The sequence below is a fragment of the Temnothorax americanus genome, unplaced genomic scaffold, assembly GCF_048541705.1.
Source record: "Temnothorax americanus isolate GAGA-0224 unplaced genomic scaffold, ASM4854170v1 Scaffold27, whole genome shotgun sequence".
Taxonomy (NCBI): domain Eukaryota; kingdom Metazoa; phylum Arthropoda; class Insecta; order Hymenoptera; family Formicidae; genus Temnothorax; species Temnothorax americanus.
Window position 1 is genome coordinate 2,478,764 of NW_027509411.1, and position 21,034 is coordinate 2,499,797.

General features: G+C 39.8%; 3 protein-coding genes and 1 pseudogene across 5 annotated transcripts; all 4 read left to right on the forward strand.

Annotated features, from left to right (window-relative positions):
* The first annotated feature begins 248 nt into the window (after window positions 1–248).
* Window positions 249–5,142, forward strand: Pdi (protein disulfide isomerase). Its single transcript, XM_077409734.1, has 8 exons — window positions 249–668; window positions 2,148–2,479; window positions 2,650–2,787; window positions 2,887–3,117; window positions 3,201–3,572; window positions 3,653–3,781; window positions 3,866–3,952; window positions 4,108–5,142. The coding sequence occupies exons 1-8, from the start codon at window positions 518–520 to the stop codon at window positions 4,156–4,158; spliced, it is 1,491 nt and encodes a 496-aa protein (XP_077265860.1). The 5' UTR covers window positions 249–517; the 3' UTR covers window positions 4,159–5,142.
* On the forward strand, window positions 5,117–7,503 carry LOC143899439 (uncharacterized; annotated as a pseudogene). The gene is made up of 5 exons (XR_013257493.1): window positions 5,117–5,577; window positions 5,661–6,134; window positions 6,218–6,559; window positions 6,644–6,926; window positions 7,008–7,503. The product of XR_013257493.1 is annotated as an uncharacterized LOC143899439 (transcript).
* Window positions 7,504–7,577: 74 nt separating this feature from the next.
* LOC143899441 (dynein axonemal intermediate chain 2) lies at window positions 7,578–10,055 on the forward strand. The gene is made up of 7 exons (XM_077409735.1): window positions 7,578–7,757; window positions 7,835–7,996; window positions 8,082–8,337; window positions 8,410–8,663; window positions 8,726–8,885; window positions 9,505–9,697; window positions 9,772–10,055. Exons 1-7 carry the CDS (start codon window positions 7,578–7,580, stop codon window positions 9,917–9,919), a joined length of 1,353 nt encoding a protein of 450 aa, XP_077265861.1. The 3' UTR covers window positions 9,920–10,055.
* A 1,227-nt stretch (window positions 10,056–11,282) lies between these two features.
* On the forward strand, window positions 11,283–20,946 carry LOC143899435 (uncharacterized). 2 transcript variants are annotated; one of them, XM_077409726.1, is made up of 9 exons: window positions 11,283–11,466; window positions 12,027–13,829; window positions 13,912–14,097; window positions 14,169–15,816; window positions 16,360–16,501; window positions 17,170–17,526; window positions 17,723–17,881; window positions 18,692–19,140; window positions 19,646–20,946. In XM_077409726.1, exons 4-9 carry the CDS (start codon window positions 14,291–14,293, stop codon window positions 20,634–20,636), a joined length of 3,624 nt encoding a protein of 1,207 aa, XP_077265852.1. In that variant the 5' UTR covers window positions 11,283–11,466; window positions 12,027–13,829; window positions 13,912–14,097; window positions 14,169–14,290; the 3' UTR covers window positions 20,637–20,946. The 2 variants fall into 2 exon arrangements, with proteins under 2 accessions (XP_077265852.1, XP_077265853.1); XM_077409727.1 differs by having other exon boundaries at window positions 13,912–15,816.
* Window positions 20,947–21,034: the final 88 nt, after the last annotated feature.

The following is a 21,034-nucleotide window of genomic DNA, read 5'->3' on the forward strand; positions in this document are numbered from 1 at the left end:
AGACGACGGGCCAATCCTAAATCCTAAATCCGTCGGCGCCGCGTACGTTCCACCGAAAAACCAGGAAGCAGCCGAAGGCTTCGGCATCAGCGACGGTGGGTAACCATTGGTAACGACCGTCCCGCGTCCCGCCGGTCGCGCCGGAGACGGCGACGGCGGACGATGGACGATGGACGCGCGGGTGGCCGCGGCCGGGGCCGGAGAAGTCCACAGCCAATCAGCGATCCCCACGATGAGGACGATGCCACGCGTATGAGGTCCGCGAGCCAACGCGAGACGACGCGAGCCTACAAGCCCGCCGACGCAGCGTCGCGTCCGCTCATTCATCGCGCGTACTCCTCGTGGACGGTGTGCGTGTCTTCCCGCTTCTCCCGTCCTCGTCCCGTCGACGTCTTCGTCCTAGCCGAGGTAGGCCGCGCTTTCAACCCGCGGGGAACGCCAGGGGAAAAGAGGAAAAAGAGATCCAGAGATAGACGGGGATAAAAAAAGAGAGAGAGTGAGGTATATCCCGATCAGCATGAGATTCGTCGGTGGATTATGTTTGGCGGCACTCTGCCTGGCCGCGACCTCCCTCGCCAAGGTCGAGACCGAGGACGGGGTCCTCGTGGTCACCAAGGACAACTTCGAGAGCGTCGTCCAGGACAACGACTACGTGCTCCTCGAGTTCTGTGAGTATATATATATATACCGCTCCGTTTCCCTTTTTCCGCTCCCGCGGAGCGCGAGTCTCCGGTCTCCGTCTCGGTGACCCTGCGTTGCGTGTGTATCTGGTTGCTCTTCTGGAGAGCTGCACCCTCGCGCCTGCACTCTCTGTACCCGGCCGACGACCCTCGAGGACCGAGGAAAGGGTTCTCCGTTCGGGACTCCGTTCGGAGGGCTCCGTTTTGTCGCGGCCGCGGCCGCACGCCCGCTCGTTCGCCGGCTTCGCCAGATGCGAGGCTCCGTTACACGTCATCACTTGGTCATCACTCCGAGCATCCTCGAGAGGGAGAGAGGACGATAACGGGAGGCCGGTTGGGGCACGCTGGGGCCTGGGGGGTTCGTGACTTTTCGGCGATCGCCCGGCCGAGGGACATTCCCGTCGGGATTTTTTTTTCCGCGAATCCCTCTTCCCTCCCTTCCTCCGCTACTCTCTTTCTCTGAATAATGAAAGAATCTGTGCGCCGGACGGGCCGGACGTGCGACGGCCACGGAAAAAAAGGTGCAAAAAGCGCCCGGAGAAGATCCATATTTGGACGTCCTTGGGTTTCTTTTTTTTTTTCCGGAGCGTCCGAGACGTTCGTCTATGTATTGATATCTATTTATTTCGGCCTTCGACCGCCCAATCGCGATCTTCTCGAATTGTTTCTTACATCTTTCTCTAATTTTTTCTATGGGCCTCCTCTTTCTGCGCGTTCGTCTCGCTCGTGGTTGAGCAGAAAGTGCAGAGGCGTGCGGCTGCGAAGATAAGACGGCTCTCGCTTCTTGGCGTATATTTTTTTTACCGTTATACGCGTCGTGTAAACTGCAATCGCCCCGGTGATTGCGGGATCGAGCGTGGCGTCATGACTCTAGGATGATGATAATGACGATGACGACGTCGGCGCAGCCATCCATTAAATGATACAAATTGTAGTCGACGTTGTACGGATTAGAGGACAGAATTAATCACGTTCTTCTCCTATCGGAATCGAAATTCGATACGTCGATTATCAATTTTAGATCGCTATCTGCCGCCTATCTGTCGACTTTGAGACGCATAAGCGACCATATGGTATCTTAATACTCCGACGTTGCTGAATAAATTTTCTAAATGTCTCAAATGTTATTTGAATTTTTGAAATACCGCATTTCGGTTTTCTGACGTTCCTCCTTTTTCCTAATTTTTTTTTTTGTATTTTTATTTTGTAATTAAATGGCTCCGACTCCATAGAGCTCAGTAGATTTTATTTTCTGATGCAAAATTGCAATGCCTTATAGATCTAGCTGTAGATTAATCAAGAATTGTAAATTTGAAAGATTAAAATGTTCGACGCTAAAGAATTAAGTCGTGAAAGAGACAAAAGTATTACAGTCGATCACGTTTTTGCTAAGAGATGATTATCTTGCCGTGCCAGCAAGTAGTAGTATCGAGCTGCGATAAATTACATTATATTTCCTCGTTGTAGATGCTCCTTGGTGCGGACACTGCAAAGCATTGGCGCCCGAGTACGCTAAGGCGGCAAAGAAATTGGAGGAGGCTAACTCGCCGATCAAACTGGGCAAGATAGATGCGACGATCGAGACGGAACTCACTGAGAAACACCTAGTGAGGGGATATCCCACTCTCAAGTTTTACCGTAAAGGAGCCCAGGTCGACTATACCGGTGGTCGTCAGGCCGACGAGATTGTAAATTGGCTGCTCAAGAAGACTGGCCCGCCTGCCAAAGACCTGCCCACGATTGATGAAGCCAAGGCGTTCATCGACGCGCATAAAGTCACCATTGTTGGATTCTTTAAGGTACGAAATCAAAATCATCCTCTTTACATTCCCCTTGTTTTATGTGGGATGATCTATCATTTTTTGTTTGCTACCTCTGGATCCCTTGTATTTTAAACCTATTGTAATAACCAGAAGTAATATGTTGCTACAGCTTATCCGTTTATATAAATGTGTAACGACTTTATTAGGATGTGGAAAGTAATGCCGCCAAGGTATTCTTGGAAGTTGGCAGCACGGTGGACGATCATGTGTTTGGTATTACGAGCGCCGACGAAGTCTTTAGCGAACACGGAATCGAAGATGGAAAGATCGTGCTGTTTAAGAAGGTACGTCTGTATAGTATAAGAACAGGAACAATTATGGATCGAATTAATTTCTCTTTTGGAAGCGCGATCTCAAATTTAATTAATCTCTATTCTTTATAGTTTGATGAAGGTAAAGCTGTCTTTGATGAAGAGCTTACGCCCGTAGCCTTGCAGAACTTCATCTCCGTATATTCGTTACCTCTGGTTGTTGAATTCAACCAGGACACGGCACAGAAGATCTTCAGCGGAGACATCAAGAGCCACTTGTTGGTGTTCCTCAGTAAAGAGGCCGGTCACTTTGAGAAATACGTCGAAGGTATTCACGAGCCGGCGAAGAAATACCGTGGCGAGGTACGGAAGTTTAGGCGTCACTTATCTTGCGGCATCATTTCAGAAAGGAATTGATATAATACTTTGAAATGTTCCATGCGCAGGTCCTGTTTGTGACAATCGATTGTGATGAGACCGATCACGAACGTATCCTGGAATTCTTCGGTTTGAAGAGAGAGGATGTGCCCGCTATGCGGCTTATCAAGCTCGAACAAGACATGGCTAAGTACAAACCCGACAATCCAGAGTTGACCACCGAGAATGTCCTAGCATTTGTTACCGCTTTCATGGAGGGCCAATTGAAGAGACACCTGCTTACGCAAGACTTGCCAGAGGACTGGGATAAGAACCCGGTGAAGGTTCTTGTCGGCACGAACTTTCACGAAATTGCCCATGATAAGGAAAAGGATGTTTTCGTTGAATTCTACGCACCTTGGTGTGGTCATTGTCAGCAGCTAGCGCCCATTTACGAGAAGGTACGTTTCCTTTTCGTTGGAATTTATTCCTAATGACATAGGTAAACGAAAGCAGTTTTGTTAATCGAACATAATTTTAGCTCGGCGAAAAATACAAGGACAACGACAAGTTGGTTATCGCGAAGATGGATGCCACTGCTAACGAGTTGGAGGACATAAAGATCAGCAACTTCCCCACGCTCATACTCTACAAGAAGGGGACGAATGAAGTACGAACCTTTTTTACGTTCATTCAATTTGTATTATCATATTTACAGTATGTTTAAAATGCGCTCATTTCGATTTTGCTCTAGGGTGTGGAATATAACGGTGAGAGGACACTCGAAGGTCTTTCTCAATTCATTGAAAGCGGTGGATCGTACGGCGAAGCTGCAGAAGAGGTATGTTAAGGGATTGTTTTTAAGCGCAAAAAAAGAATAATACAAACACTTTGGACTGAAAGATAGTGAATTGCAGTAATTTCTTCTAGAATTTTTTTAATGATATGAATATAATATTATGTTGCAACTATGCTGTATTATTTATTTCGTTACAGGCTCGGGAAGAGGATGAGGACGATGACGTGCCAAGGAAGGACGAGTTGTAAACGCACATAATCATTATTATAAGAACAAGTAAAATCAACATTGACTCGTCTGTTATATTTCCTGCATCCAGTCAATGAATTCCACAATTTCCCGCTTTACAGAATTATTTAATTTCTTATAAAGATAAAAAAAAAAGAACTCGATGGTGCATCCTCACACATTTTAGGAATTAAGTTTAGGTAAATGTCGCGGTGTACAATTTGTAATTAAGAATTTGCGTTCGCACTTTTCCATAGGGTTATTGTCACAGCTGATATCAAATGGCGTACTTTCGTGATATATAGAATTATTTTATCCTGATGGCCGCATGCAAATTACGTAAACGGAGAATCATAAAAGTCTGCAATGTACTTGAGGCATTTAATGCGCGATAATAATACGAATATATGAATATTTCTATATGATTATGCCATTTGTGTTATTATATGTGCATGTCGACTTGATGTGACTTTCTGCCCTTTGAAAACTGCGGCGCTTTATCGTTCATAGTTTCGCGCTTTTATCACTCCACAATATGGAACGTGGAACGGGAGGGTAAATTATTAATCTAAGAACGTCTCGAAATCACTCTTTATTTTTTTATAAAAGCTATTATTTTGTCGACAGATGTTTAAACGAATTGTTGCTCCTTGCGATGCGCAAGCGAAAGCAAGTCTTCGAGCGCTCTGTGAGAGCTAGTAATTTATAAACACATTTCCAATTTACAGCATTTAAAACTATCACGACGGGTGATGGTTTTAGATATATATATATATAGTTAGGATAGGCAGCCGTTTCAATGTTCTCCTAGTTTTAATTGACTGAAACTCTAGGAAATTAGCGATGAGGCACATATTGTGAAAAAAGAAAGAAAAGTAAAAATTTATACATATATATATATATATATATGTATGTATGTATGTATGTATGTATGTATAATTAAGTCTTTATTATATATATATACATTATTCTTAATATATGAAGATTATATATATTCTATTCTGGCTTATGTCTATTTTTTATTACCATTACTATACGTAAATGTATACTGTATACTATATATATATATATATATCTTAAGTATAATATATATATATGGCTATCTTGTTGCCTGAGGCAATAACTACATTACTTGCGTAATTAACGCTTTGAGTGGCACGGACGAATGTCTTTTTTCCATTTCATTAATTTCTCATTTTTCTATAATAACATTTTGTTTGCATTTCTTTTATTAGGATCGCAGACGTACGGAAGTAATGGACCGTACATTGAATTTGTCAGGTTTGTACGAACTGTTACATAACACTTTGCTAATCACGGAGGAAGTGAAGGAAATATTGAGACGAGACTGTGACGAAGCAGCATTCGTTTTAAAGCCGTGGCAGGTGAAAACCGTCGTCGAGAAACAAACCGACGAAAGCATCTGTATCTGTAAAAAAGTATGATTCATATTTGTGTTTTTGCTTATATAATTTATGTTTTGCCTATGCATGAATTTGTTTTATTTATCATCAATTAATAGAATGAAGATGAAGCTGAGGAGATCGCCGCGGGGATAGGTAGAGCGATCATTCTGGCGCAAGAGTTGCGGGAAAAATTGAAGTTTAACGTAGCGTTAAAGAAGAAAGTCTCAAGGAAGGACACGGTTGAAAGTATTTATTTATCCAATCCTGCGTCGACTAGCGATCGCAGGAAAGTATCGAAGAACAATATTACAACGAAAAGCTTAAATATCGCGAAAAACCCCGAGTGTAAAAAATCAAGTGCATCTCAAAACGACAAAGTAACTTCCGTCGGGACGAGAAAATATGTCGGCGGTACAAAGCAGAGTAACGCACTTGATAAAATGCAGTCAAAGGTATCGTCTGCAAAAGTTACAGGAAAGTCAAAGAAAGGAAAGAATTTTATACTGGAAAATAAATTGAACGTTAAAAAAATAAGCTCGGCAAATAAATCACAAGTTGGCGATAGTAATCCTAATGATATCTTACAAAATGTACGTAGCAATAATATATAGTACGATAAAATATTGAAAAACTTTGAATGTAACATGGTTTTTTTCGCGCGTTTATATTTCAGTCAAGAAAGTCTCTGTCACCTGAAGCATCAGCTGCTGAATTAAGCGACTTGATACACAAAATGACACGACAATCTACCGAGAGCGTTTCAATTTCTTCTCCTGATAAGATTGAGAACGATTGTCCAGTGCATGGGAATAAATCGCGTCAATCCGTTGAAGAACAGATTGTAGCAATAGATGTAGTGGAAGCGCTCCAGCATTTTAATGTGCCGAATGATATTGTTAAGGTACTGAGAACTTATCACGCGTTTTTAAAAACTGAAGGAGATAACTTGAACGATACTAAAGAAACTAGATACAAGAAATCGGTCGATACTTTTATAAGAGAATTTGAAGCGATGGTAAGTAATGTAAATGCAGGGAGAAGGGGCGTGCTCTTGAAATTATGCAAGATCGACTCCTTATATTTATTTCATCTGTTGCAGAATATAGTTATGCAAGATTATATGTTGGAAGACCCTCATTTGCTTAATAAGGCAGCAAAATCGATAACTGTATTTAGTAGCATTTTCAGCGAAGATTTAGATTCGATCCAATCCAATGACATGAAAATCATTACTTCCACCGAGCTGGGAGCCTCGTTCAAACAGCATGATATTAAGAATATTGCAGAACCGATTATAAAAAACCCATCCTGTGATTTTCCTTTATCAAGAGAATGGATGTCGAACGGGGTTTGGAATATTTCCTGCATGGAGCACTTTAAAAGTAATTTCACATTTTACACGTATGTTGACTAGCTTTAAATCTTGATTTAATTTTGCTCAATTAATCTCAATTTTGTTGTAGATTTTTCTAAAGCATATAACATAAAGTACTGTAACAAGAAGCAATTTTTGTCGCTATACGAAGCTATACAAAAATTGCAGCGCACCAAATATCTGAATACATTGACCCAAATTGTTTTACGCGACGTGATACCCACCGTCAAATCTAACATCGAGCCTGCGAGCGCGGAGTACGCGCAAGCGTATAAGACAATGTTTATTCTCTATCAAGGTCTAAATCCCGAAGTGCCGGTCTTAGTGAGGACCGATAGCTAAGTCTCACACCATGATATATTCTCTGTTACTATAGTAACCCCACTGTGTTTGTATTGTCCAATTGATATCCACTTTTCGTGGAGGAATAGACCGGAATTCTGCAGAATGTATTTTTTTTTTAAATAATTTTTAAATAAAATTTTTTATGATATTATTGCGCCACGGTAATGACAATCGAAATGTTTTGTGCCATTAAGTATCTCTTAATAAGTGTGGAAAATAAAATTTTAATATCAAACTAAAATTGTAACGCGAGTGCACCCTAGATTTGTTATTTATTTCCCTACGTTTAATTTAAGTTTTATCTTTATACACGATGGATGCGGAGTACGCTTATACGAAAAAGAGAATGCAGTTCGGGAAGAGATGCAACTTCTCTGACTTTGACAAAGTAGAAATGGAAATCAAATCGAATCCAGCGTTAATGAGTAATTATGTTAGAACGGATCCCGTGACACACTCTACGCAATGCAGTAAAGTCTATGCTGTTCACGAGGTATAAATAATTTTTAATCGACATTTATGGAAAACTTACAGCAAAGTTATAATGGATAAAATACATATTTTGTTCAGGTAAATACAACTACTGCGACGTATAAGGACAACAAAATGTTTCATTACGAGGGTGGTTGGCCGAAAGACATAAACATGAAGGATCTAGAACAGACAGTTAGATATAGGCGTAAGATCGAGAAGGATGAACTGTATATTCACACGATGCTTCAGTTGCTACCTGTAAATATCTGTAGACGAACTCTGATCGGCTCTCTTAAAACTATTGGACCTACCTTATACACTTGTACGAAACATTTTTTTCAAGTCGATGGAGCACTGTATTTTGCAAAACAACGCTTGCAACATTTACGAAGAATACTTCGCCGACGTGGAGGCGATCCCGCTGATACAAAGAGCATTCTCGCGTACGGTGAACGTTTATCGCGATCCTTTAACGATGAAACGGCAGATTACTCATCTGTCGTGGTCGCCGGACCAGGGTAATCGTTTTGCGGCCAGTTATTGCAACGTAGACTTCAAAAAAACCTCCAGCAATTATACGTCGTACATCTGGGAAGTAGGTGCGTTAAGTAAGCGTGGGATCGAGGTTGATTAATTGTTGATCGGCATATTTACGAAGAACAATTTCGTAGAGAACCCGAATAATCCTTACATAACACTAAAACCCTTCTGCCCGATTTTGACATTGGAGTACAACCCCAAAGACAGCAACACCTTGGTAGGTGGTCTGATGACTGGACAGGTGGCATGCTGGGACATTAGGAGAGGGTCAGAAATGGTAGACACCAGCTCGGTCGAGTTTAGCCACAGAGATCCCTGTGACAAGACCCTGTGGATTAATTCCAAGACTGGTACCGAGTTTTTCAGCGCCTCGAAGGACGGACAGGTGTGATCTCGCACAAAATCGTGATCACCGCATCGATGAGTCTGCATGTCGTTCGTTTGTAGATAAAGTGGTGGGACACCAGAAAGCTGCAGATTCCGACAGAGACTTTGGTAATAGACTTGCTGAAACCGGAGGATCAGAATGTGGACAAAGCTACCGGCATTTCGGCTCTTCAGTTTGAACCTTCGATAGGGACACGTTTCATGTGTGGCTTGGAAAACGGTATAGACCAATTTATCATCGTTGAGCGAACTGCATATTTAGATGTAACTTGATGAGGCATGATAATTACACTTTGACATGACTTCATGCTAGTGTATATTATACAAGAGATTACCAGATTACTCCACCAAACTATAAAGTAAAAAGAGATTTGGAGTGATTGAGCAATTTTTCAAAAAATTCGAATGTTTTGTAAGTAAAACAGTGACATCGAGAACATGAAAAATTACAAGAAGAGATAAGAAAAATTATTTGCTCAATATCGGATTATTTTATAAGTAACATATAAAAATGCAGTCGATAAATATTGCATAAAACTTATCTTAGACGATCTATAATTTGTGTTTAAATTCGGAATAATTTTACTTATAATTTTATGCCCCGTATAATATGAAAAACATTTGAAGAATCAGAATATACACACACATACACATATACATATATTTAAGTACGCGATTAAGTAAAAGCTGTGTAACTTGATATAAACTTTTAAATAGAATTCTAAGCTGAACTCAACGAGTAATTATTCGATGACAATGAACTTAATTATGAACTTTTATGAGAAAGAAAAAAATATAGATAATGTAGTGATGACAATGAGAATTGTTTTGCCCTTTAGGTGTCGTAATATCAGGGAACCGCAAAGGTAAGACGCCCGGTGAGAAGATCGCAACTAGATTTAAAGCGCAGTATGGGCCGGTCATAAGTCTGGAAAGAAACCCGACATTCGTAAAAAATTTCTTGACGGTCGGCGATTGGACCACGAGAATTTGGTCAGAAGATTGCAGGGAATCCTGCATAGCTTGGACGCCGTAAGCTTAATGGGATAATAGGAAATTCGTTTAGGAAACCTTCGGCCTTGCTGTTCATTGTCATATTTTTTCAGCGGACACCGTGATTTTTTAACCGGTGGTGCTTGGAGCGCTACGCGTTACTCCGTGTATTACTTGATCAAAGTTGATGGGACTTTAGATGTGTGGGATTTTCTAATTCAGCAAGACAGTCCGGTTCTTAGCATAAAGGTATTTAATTAGGCTATTGCTTATCGATAATAAATTTTAACGATATAATCCATTCGAAGGTCTGCGACGAAAGCTTGACCTGTTTACGACCTCACGAGCAGGGTCAACTGGCTGCAGTGGCGAATAAAAAGGGTTCGACTTATCTGCTCGAATTTTCGGTAGCTTTAACGATCAATCAAAAGAACGATAAATTGCTATTAACCGCGGTAAATATCAGAATAATAAAAAATTAATTTTTCTGTCCACTATCATAAAAGACATATGAAGAATAGAAGAAGAAACTGAGTATTTTGTTATTTTCATATCAATCTCTAACGACATATCTAATTAATGATAATTATTATTCTTATTGTTATACAAGATAACATGTTACAATTACATAATTATAAATTTTTAATACATTCTTAAAAGCTTAATAAAAGAAAATTTTTTAGATCCAACTTTATAGGCTGTGATATAATATAAGTGAGATATAATAAGAAAGATATAGTTTATTTCCAATTTATCTCTCAATGTATTGCGCAAAATATTTGCACGAATTTTCGCTTCCGGCATTATAATTTAATACAGTATAGTAACACTATTCACATTGTTTATTTAGCTTTTCGATCGTGAGACGCGCCGCGAAAAAGTGATAGAAGCGAAAAACAGGGAACAACGATTGAAAATGAAAACCTTGAAGACGCACGGTGAATCAGATTTCACCGATATTTCTACAAAACCAGATGAACGAGAAGATTTTAAAGAATTTTCCGGCGATTTGAAGAATGCATTAATAGTGCAATGCGAACAGGAATACGAAAATATGATTAATGCGGTAAGGGGATTTTGCGTCACTGAATAATATCTAATCAACTCTGCGCAGATACATTTTCAAATCTCGGTTATTATTGCACAGGAATTAACGCGACAAGCGGAAGAAGCAAATACCGTTGAGCTAAATAACAACGTGATGCAAAATGGTGCGATTATAAGTTAAAATAATTATATGTAAGTTACAATGATGTAATTTAATTATGAATAATTAATATAAGATATTTTAGCCAGTCTTAGTTGGATCATTACAGTATAAGTTGGAACAAATAAACATTCTAGGAGAAAATAGTTTGTATTTCGTTAAAACAGCTAAAGAACTAAACGTATATTAAAATAATATATTTGCATTTTTAAAATTAATATTGTCAATATTTTACGTCATTTTTTTTCTATACATGTATTCCATATAGAAAACGCGAAGTCACGTTTTGTCTTTTCCATCTTGCCTTTTTTTCTTTAATTTTTACCTAAACTTTTTTCTTGCACTTTTCGTCCTTTTTACCTTAGCGTTTCCTTTATTTTGACTCTCCTCTTTTTTCTATTTTTGTTTCCAGACGATTGGCAGAGACAGAAGTAGGCGGTGCCTCAAGATAACGGATAGTTACATAAAACATCTCTTTTAGATCTTTTGCTAGCAATCCTTGGCGAATTTTAGTCAGTTAGCTTGTATCGTACTTGGCAAGAACACTTCCTGTATTTTTTCTACTTCTGCGTTTTTTGGAATAAAGTTGTTAAATAACGAGGTAAGTGTGAATATGCTGAATCATATTCTATTTCAACGACAAGTCGCAATCTGCAACGGAGCGGAAAACTGTGGCTAAAGAAACGCGTTCTTTCCATTATTTTGTCATTTTGTTTGATCGTACAGTAATTTATTTATAATAATATGATTCAAGTTGTGTGTTCAAGCGACTGTGATAGAGTAGAGATGTAATAGTTTTAAAAAATTCAAAATTTCCATGATTTTCAAGAATTCTTGATTATGAATAATATGCGGAATAATCTAAGATTTTCATCCTATTTTTTAACGGATTTCACACGTCTCAAATTAATTATATTGCTACATTTATTATCACAAAACTTGTTTTTCTGTTATAAACTTTGTGCATCCAATTTAGATATCACGCACTTTTCCGATATAAATATATATAATAATATAGCGATCAAATGCTTACAATTCATAAATAAATATCAAGCCCGCGATTCGCTCAATAACTAAAAATTGTCGTAGCTTACTTATTTTGTATTGCACACACGTATCGATTGTTAATTTTCTTCTTAAAAGAATTTTTTTCTTTTTAAGGAATGTACGATGTATCCCATGCAGAATTCGCATTTCCCAAATATGCCTGATTTATCGCACTTATCCACTTTGCCGCGACGGAAACAAAGGCGGATAATCGGAGAGTACTTGTATCCGCTAATTTGTAACATGTACCCGAATTTCATGCCTCACAAGCTCACTGATATCCTACTGGATCTCAATTCTATCGGTACATTGATTGATATGATAAATGATCCCATGGTCTTCGCCATGAAACTCGGGGAGGCTATCAACGTGCTCCAAACTTATTTTGCTGTTATGACTTTGTCAGAAAGAACCTGACCCAAACGGTCGAGGAACAATATAATAGTCACTGCGATGATTTTTTCATGGTTATATGATTATACTTAAATTAAAATGTCTAATCATATTACCCTGATAGCAGAATGTGAGTGTGCAAAATCATGTAAATGTGTCGCTGAAAATAATTTATGTATCGTTGCCACAAACATTGTGTAAACATGAATCGTAGCTCTGTTTAGGATTCATACTTTACAGCAAAGATATGTAAATTGTTGCTGCAAACTGTTTGCAGCAATAATATGTAAATAATATGTAATAATAATATGTAAACTGTAAATCGAATGAAACCTCCAGGCGTAAACTGTTGCTGGGAAAATGTAACGAATATTGAATACCGTTGCTTGAAACAAATTCAATACAATTTCTGAACATTTGCGGGCGCAGCTTTACATGCAATGTTATTTATGCCAACGCTTGTCAGTTTACGGGCATATTTCATAAATATAACATATAACAGGATAGTCATAGTGTCAATCATTGTACTTGTATGCAAACATATATGCATATTGTTAACATAAAGAAAGAATTGTCATACGATTGACTAAATCGATCTTTTCAAAATCAGCCGAGTCTTGATTGTCAGATAATTATTCTAATACTTTTTTTATTTTAAATCAATAAAATTGCATTATATTTTTGTATTTTTTTCTCTCTTTTCTTTTTTCTCCTCTTTTTCTTTTACTATTCATGTTGTAATTTACTCCTGTTTACTGTAATAATACAAATATGGAATAATCATAGTTTTATTCGCCTGCAAAAGAATCGAAAAGCTTTTTTTCGAATTATATAATAATGAATATTTATGGTTAGCCACATTTGTAGCGATTAGCATTGGGAAAACGGATTCAAGTTGGTAGAGCTGCAAACACGCACCAATGGAGCAGACAATCGTTTCGCAACGTTTTACAAATTGTCAGGTTTATCGTAAAAAGTTCATTTTTTATTTTCTCTTCTTACTTTTCCTTTTGCGAAACACATTTCTAAATAAAAAAAAACCGTTAAGGAAGCTCTCACCTGTCACATATATAAATCACCTTTAACGCTTGGGCCTATTGTCTTCTTCGCCGATTTTGTCTTTCCAAAATACTTTTACTTTCGAGTTCCGGTTATATATATCTATTTCGCTTTGAGTGGAAAAAATATGTAACAGAGAGAGAGAGAGAGAGAGAGAGAGAGAGAGAGAGAGAGAGAGAGTTCTCGCAGAGCTATTGTGTGGAGCTTAAAGAAACAAATATATAATTGTGCAGATTTTTTGACCTGTGGTTGTGCACAAAGCCAATTTGTGTAACCAGGAATTGAAAGGCTAGCTACGTTTCGGATCAGAGAAATAAAGGACAGAAATCCAACAGCCGTGAAATTAGTCCGTGAAAATTTACTGGGACCAAGTGCTAATGAACCTAATTGCGGAGAGTGTATTCCCAAGAGGGAAAATTGATGCGGAAGCATTTTTCGAGGCAAATATTAAGGAAAACGATCGTGGTAACAATGATTTTTTGTCCCACTTTCCATTTTATCGTATAAACATTTTGCGAATTAAAACGTGTAAGGTTTGTCTGCGCAGAAATTGAAGAGATGCATAAAGAGGGCTTGAACGAGTTCCGAGTTCGTGGTCGCCGCCCACCGTATCGATCGATCCATGCCTGCGCTGAGCGTAATCAAAAGTACTCCCACACCTGGTGTGCCACCTGTTAGTAACGCGGTTCTCGCTACACGAAGGACAACGTAGTCAGCGTAGTATTTATATATCGTGAGTAAAGTTTACATATGCACATGAATGTTAATGAAGATTACAACGAGGACAAAATTATTTTCTTCCAGGGCCGCGATGGTATCACCACACAGTGATCGATCAGCTCGTACAACTGGAGCACACGCGATGTTCCCTAGCGAGCGACCTTCTTTCTCTTAGCGGCGCGTCCGCCAAAACCATAGTCGCAGAGATGGCCAAGTCCGTCGAGTCGAGGGGCAGGAGATTGAGGAGATCGCGCAATGTGTCCTCTTTCTTGGAGGAGTCGACGGAGAGCGCGATACCGCCGAAGACGACGGTTAACGTCGTCGTGGACGTTCACAACGGGGGTGAGAGTTCGGGCCGGCGACAACAACAAAGAGACGACACTCTTACGATCGAACCCTCGGACAGTAAGGAGACTAAGCGATCCTCCAAAGCTTCTCCGCGAGCGAACGAAACGCCTCGGAATAGTCGGAATCGCTCCTCTGATCGCAGGAGTTCCTCGAAGGATCTTCCCAAACATGATGATTTGATGGTGGAGTCGTTGGATCTGATAGAGGAATTCGACGCGCCGAAAAAGAAGGATGAATCTCTCGAGGAGAAACCGCGGCGCAGGAAGCAATGGAGCACCGTGGCGAACGTGACGAATGAAACGGAAGCGGAGAGAACGGATCCGAAGAGGCCACCGCGGAAACGCTGGTCCAAGGACGCCGGCGTGATCCGATTGCCCGAGACAAGCGACGACGCGTCCCCGTTGATCGACGACACGCGTAAAACCCCGGTACCGGCGCCACGAACCAGAGTGCGACGGAGCGACGTCCTCTTCGACAATCCGGCCTTCGTGTCCGATAACGAGGACGAGGTGCTCCGGATCGAGACCGATCACAAACGGGAGAGCACCAAGATCGAAATGAGGAGGATGAGCGACCGCTCGAACATTGAGAACGTAGACGAGGCTGGGACTACGTCCGGCGACTCTTCGAAGAAGCATCGACGAGAAGAGATGGTGATGAGCAAGCGTCTCGCAGGGGACAGCGACGATCGTTCCTCGAAAGCGAGATCCTCGGGAAGCCGAAGAAACAGCGTTAGAGAACCCGACTCGTCGGCGAGTTTGGAGAGAATCACCGACGTTCGGTCGAGCTCGATCACCTCCGAGGAGCGAGTCTCGAGCAGCCGGAGATCCCAACCGGAAACGACGCGCGATCAATCGTCGAGGAGGAGAGAGCGACCTTTGTTCAAGAAGAAGGAGCATCCCGGCGACGACGCGTTCGTCAGCTCGTCCGCGAGGGATGCGAATTCGGCGGCAGAGGCAGAGGACGTGAGGGTCAGAAGGAAGAGGAAGAAAAAACGTAGACAGGAAAAGGAGGCAACGAAGGAGAAGGAAAAGGAGATGAAGTTTATCTCTGTGACGATTCACCGGGCGGACGTGCTTGAGCCCGATTACGTGAACGTGAGGCGACCGATGGTCAGGGTTCACATCGTGGAGGCTCGCACGGGCTCGTATCTGAAGAGCACGACGGAGAACAGCAGCGCGTATCTTCAGCCGATGATCACCGGCAAGTTCGACTTCAAGAAGAACAGATCGATGATACCGGTCTGGGAAGAGGAGCTCATTTTCGAGCACAACTTTGACGCGATTATGAGACGCGAGGACGGCGAACAGGTGGTGATCCTCTTTGAGGTGATGGAGCTCCTGAGCTTCGCCGACGCGAGCCTCAGTTACGACAAAATTGGCAAGTTTCTACTAAGATCTCATAAGAATATTATGTAGTTAGTTGGTTTAAATAATATTAAGAGTGTATATCAATTCTATTATTGAGGGAGGGAGGGGGAGAGAGAGAGAGAGAGAGAGAGAGAGAGAGAGAGAGAGAGAGAGAGAGAGAGAAAGACCTTTTTATTGCAACTTTACATTAAAAAGCTTTTTTTGTTTTTTCCTATGAATTAAAATTATCCGAATTACGTTAAGTAATTAATATAAGATACATTTTAGGGAAACACTGAGCAATAGAAATGCCTTCGAATGTAAGATTGATCCTAAAGTAATTACCACATAAATCCTCAGGAAAGAAAGTTTGCTAATATTACTTTTGAAAATAAAAAGTCAGCATATTTTAAATAGATTACTTGATTGTAAATATCATTGATAATATCCATTGCAATATTTAGTGACTCACAATTTTGTAGTTTCAATGTCATCGCCAAACTACAAAATTGTTTGGCCTTATTTTCGCTTACAAACATCATGTAAATCTAATAATTTGGGTCTGATATTTCAGGTAGCGAGGGATGTTGGAACAAAATCGCCTGGGCATTCCTCAAACCCGTAGGCATCAATAATACTTTTCATACCGGCAAGAAGGTGCGACTGCAACTTTATAAACCCAGGCGAAGCTTTAAAAAATACGGAAGACAAAAATGCGAGGTATTCATGGCTCCTTATTCAAGCAAATTTTCAGTATTTAAACGTTTTCGGAATTGCCATTTAAACTCCTTAGAACTTTCATACAAAAATTGCATATGCATGTGTTTGCATTCCACTTTGAATAATTTACTATAAATTACTATTTCTAGCTCTTTGTTGCAGTTATACGCTGGATTTTTGACGCGACTTCAAAAGCGAAAAGAATAAATTTATGAATTTTTCTCTCGCGCTGTACATTAAAATAAATCATTTTTTTTCGCGTACTGCTATTCGATTATACATTGTTAAAATATTCCCGTTTTACCGTTTTTAATAAGTGAGTGTGTTTCTAATGCATTTCTGTGTACATATATTCCGCATTTTCCATGAAAACGCAGTCTGTCGTCTTTGTGGCAAAAATTTAGCTAATCCGTTGAATGAACCAGGAAGAAAGCGAAAGACATTGAATTATATTGCCGACTGTAATAGACTATAATTTAGCGTGATACATAACTCTAAAGAAAAGGATCGTATAACTTTCTATTTGCGGAATGCAATTTTTACTTTTCCGTAAAACTAACATAGCAACGTAGTAGATATATAACGATTCTTTTCGGGGTGATTTACGCAGAGTTTTGCAACAATACCATATCGCAGAAAATTTTATTCATTTCTTTCGTCTCGTATAGGTTTTTACCTGGTGGCAGTCGAACAACAGGGACAAGTATCCCAGCAGTCTTTTGGTCACGGTGACATCAGTTCCACCACCGAAACTTGAGCCTGTACTTTATCAAAAGTTGCCGATAAACGATCTCCTTGATGATGCGCGAAAGGACTCGCGGGATCTTTCGAAATGTACATCGGAATCGATAGGTCTCCCTAAATGGGCGCGATTAGCCGCTCAGTCTTGTAAAATCCCAAACGAGAATATGTTCGAGACGGAAGTGAGCGACAAAGGTTGTTTCTACGTCGCCTTCAGCAACGACGGCAAGTATCTGGCCTGCGTCCATTCCGAGGAGTACTATTATCCGATTGTCGTTTACGAGGTGCGTCAATATCGCAGATACCGCAAACAAATATCGCGTCTAGACGAGAGGAGAATGAAAGAAAGATGTGATAATTAAGTTTCTGTAAGACAAAGTCGTAAAATTCAGTTACAATATGATTGCAATTGAAAACTATTTATTGTCGTTTGTTTCACTAATCATTGTAATAAAGTAGTTATTGTTACTTCGATTTCAGGTCGAAACTTCAGGCAAGATTCGCGTTCGATTTCTCGGCCACAAGAGTTTCGTGTACTCTCTAAACTGGTCCAGCGACGATCATTGCCTGTTGTCGGCGTCCGCGGATCAGACCGCATGTATCTGGGATGTTCGCAATCAGATCGTGCAGCACATCGAGGTAACTGACCACACGGAACGAAAACTTCTAATAAATGTCGAGCAAACGTCTACTATAGAAATTCAAAGCCTTTATTGCCGTCCATATAACTTCCCATGGATGTCTACTATAAATATCTGTAGGTCTTTTGGTACTTCTATTTAACTTTATATTCGTGTAAATCTTTTGTGAAAAAATCATGAAAAAATATAATTAAATAAAAATTACGAGAAATATTATAAATTTTTCTGAATATACACAAAATTTATTGAAAATTTTAAAATATCCTTCTAATATAATCTAATTTTATACTAAATTTATATCTAATAGACTTCTATAATGGATAGTAGATGTTTAATAGACTTTTATAATGGGTAGTTGTGTAATGGCCATTTATAATGGATTTTGTATGAATATATCTATCAAGATAACATATGAATTAATTCAATAAACATCCATGGAGATGAATTATGGAACTATGAAGATTTTATGAACGTTATGTTGTATGTGATTCATTCATGTTTATCTGTTATCGTTAAGATTAATGATATTAATTTTTAATTAATCATGAACTTTTTTAATTTTCTAAATATCTAACTAAGTCGTGCATCTTATCAGCAACAATAATTGCGTATTTAACATATTATAGCGCTATTTTTTTTCTATTAAATAGTCTTATACATAATATTAAAAAGACGCACCAAATTAAGCAAAACTGTTTAAAATATAACGCGACTGTCTTTAAAATGTGTCATATGCATTAAAGAAACGTATGTCGAGAGAAAATTCGCGTTATATAAAATAAATGTACACAAAACAAATTTATTGCAGATGCTGCCACATCCTTCGTATGTTTATTGCGCCAAGTACGGGCCCGGCAATGCGACGCTCGTGGCAACTGGATGTTACGATCGAGTAGTTCGCATCTGGGCGAACGACAGGAGGTCAAGGAAGCGAGAACTGAACCAGGAATTGGAAGGCCACGAGGGTTTCGTCAATTCTATGGTATTTCAAAAGAACGGTAACTTGATTACCGCCGACAGCGTGGGACTGATAATCCTTTGGACGATCCGCAGAGACAGTAGGATACCGTCAAAGAGGACGGGATGCATCTCGAGGAAGATAAAAATTCGCGAGATCGAAGGCGTCGTTATTAACACGATTGTTTTACATCCTCTCGAATCTAGACTCCTCGTGCATTCGAGAGACAACGGCCTGCGAATGCTAGATCTCGCGACCGGGGTGATTTTGCAAAAGTACAAACGATTTAACAATCAAAGGCACGTTGGATGAACATTTTTTATGCATTCTTCATACTCGCGTTTTTAAGCATTGCAATCAACTTTTTTTATACATCCTAAATAACATGCGAAGACAACATTCAACAATACCGAATTTTCTTTCTTTCCTTGTTGCCTTCTTCCTGCTTTCTTTAACTTCGTGGCATTTTTTTACATATTTATTTCTTCTCTTTACTTTATTTCCTTTCATTTTGCTCGTTTTTACTTCATCTCTGATTGTTTCTTTTTTTTATCATATATCTCGACGTTGCTATTTTAATTTCAATTTATTGTCCACTGTACATTCTTTCGTATTTTTTTTCCTCCCTCTTACCTTTCTCTATTCACACCATTTTTTTGCGTGAACATATCAAACCCTCTAAATCTCTGTCACACATTATACTTGTTTCATCTGTCTGGCCTACGCATTGGTTCATTTCTTATAATAAAAATTTGTGTATTTATTAATTCGATTTATTGAATCTTTCTTCTTTCTTATTTATAGAATACAATTGAAAGCCTGTATATCTCCCTGCGGTGGATTTGTTATGTGCGGTAGTGAGGATTCCGTATTGAATATCTGGAATTTGGAGACAGGTAAACACGTAGCTAGGTACACGAACAGTGGGCGTAGCTCGGCCAAGACAATTGTTACCTGTGTGGATTACCATCCCTACGATCACGTTTTGGCATACTCGATATTCGGCAGTCCCACGTCGGTACGTGTTCTAAGACACAACAAAAACGCAAGCGGCAGCGACGTTGGACTACATCTTACGGAAGACACGACGCAAACTCGGGGTAACGAAGTGATCCTGGATGCCTTGAGCTGTCCTCCATCTCGTCAAAGTAAACCCAGCACAGCAGGGACGAAAGAAATTCCTTTATCTCGTCATCCCACAACCGAACACACGATAATACAAATTGAAAATAATGATCACGAACCATGGATGATGTCGCACCACTCGAGAGAAATGGAGCGAAACTGGAGAAAGAAGAGCTGGGATCGACTGCACTCCATCATCGAGAAGATCGACTCGATACTGTTCGGCAATTCAATGTTTTTCGACGACGTCGCTGAAGCGAAACGGAGTTCCAGCGCGAAGGAGCGCGATGGTTTCTGGACCAATGCGTCCGACAACGCCGTTCTTCAACGAGATATGCTCCTCGAAGACCGCGTCGCGAACTCCACGAGATCCCACGACGGTTCCCTCCGAAATAGTAATACGCAGTCCAGCTTCACGACCGCATCCAAGAGTCCGGGTCATTCATTCAATTTTCACTCGGCAGGTACACTCAAAAAAACAAACACACCCGAGTCGTCGCATATAAGCTCCCCGGATAGCGCCGGCACCTATATCGTTGAAATGTCGAATTTCAATAAAAACGTCGAGGTTGCTGCCGTAGCCGAGGAGATGGATTTCGTCCAGGTAGTTGGAAGCGACAGCTCACGGATCAGCAATGTTACATTCCTCATAGAAAATGAGCGAGCATAAGTGATACCTCTATTTTTTGCACTGGCCCTTTCAAAATTCCTATTTTTTTCTTATATTGGCCTCGCTTTAACACGACGATGTTCGATCTTCAATCGTATCATATAACAACTTCACAACATTATTAATTTTATATTATTAATAATATGTGTAAAGGAATAAAATGCGTGAGGAAAAAATTATTACACATAAACTTTATTTTATACGCTGTAACTTTAGTTGCAGATCAATAAAAAAATAAAAATATTCATTACAAATAAACTTTGTGAGAATTTCTAACGACACGCTTACACATGGCAAAAAAGTAATTTATTCCAATCCAGGAAGCGACTAATCATAAATGTTCAATGTGTGTGTATGTGTGTATAGAATATATATATATATATATATATATATATATA

What these genes read in the sequence shown, in the direction of transcription:
- Pdi (XM_077409734.1), top strand. Translation starts at nt 518, where the DNA reads ATGAGATTCGTCGGTGGATTATGTTTGGCGGCACTCTGCCTGGCCGCG. An exon ending in CCATTGTTGGATTCTTTAAG is followed by an intron (nt 2,480 to 2,649) that starts GTACGAAATCAA and finishes CGACTTTATTAG; the next exon opens with GATGTGGAAAGTAATGCCGC. An exon ending in AGATCGTGCTGTTTAAGAAG is followed by an intron (nt 2,788 to 2,886) that starts GTACGTCTGTAT and finishes TATTCTTTATAG; the next exon opens with TTTGATGAAGGTAAAGCTGT.
- LOC143899441 (XM_077409735.1), top strand. Translation starts at nt 7,578, where the DNA reads ATGGATGCGGAGTACGCTTATACGAAAAAGAGAATGCAGTTCGGGAAG. An exon ending in AAGTCTATGCTGTTCACGAG is followed by an intron (nt 7,758 to 7,834) that starts GTATAAATAATT and finishes TATTTTGTTCAG; the next exon opens with GTAAATACAACTACTGCGAC. An exon ending in CATGTGTGGCTTGGAAAACG is followed by an intron (nt 8,886 to 9,504) that starts GTATAGACCAAT and finishes TTTGCCCTTTAG; the next exon opens with GTGTCGTAATATCAGGGAAC.
- LOC143899435 (XM_077409727.1), top strand. Translation starts at nt 14,291, where the DNA reads ATGGCCAAGTCCGTCGAGTCGAGGGGCAGGAGATTGAGGAGATCGCGC. An exon ending in ACGGAAGACAAAAATGCGAG is followed by an intron (nt 16,502 to 17,169) that starts GTATTCATGGCT and finishes CGTCTCGTATAG; the next exon opens with GTTTTTACCTGGTGGCAGTC. An exon ending in AGATCGTGCAGCACATCGAG is followed by an intron (nt 17,882 to 18,691) that starts GTAACTGACCAC and finishes AATTTATTGCAG; the next exon opens with ATGCTGCCACATCCTTCGTA.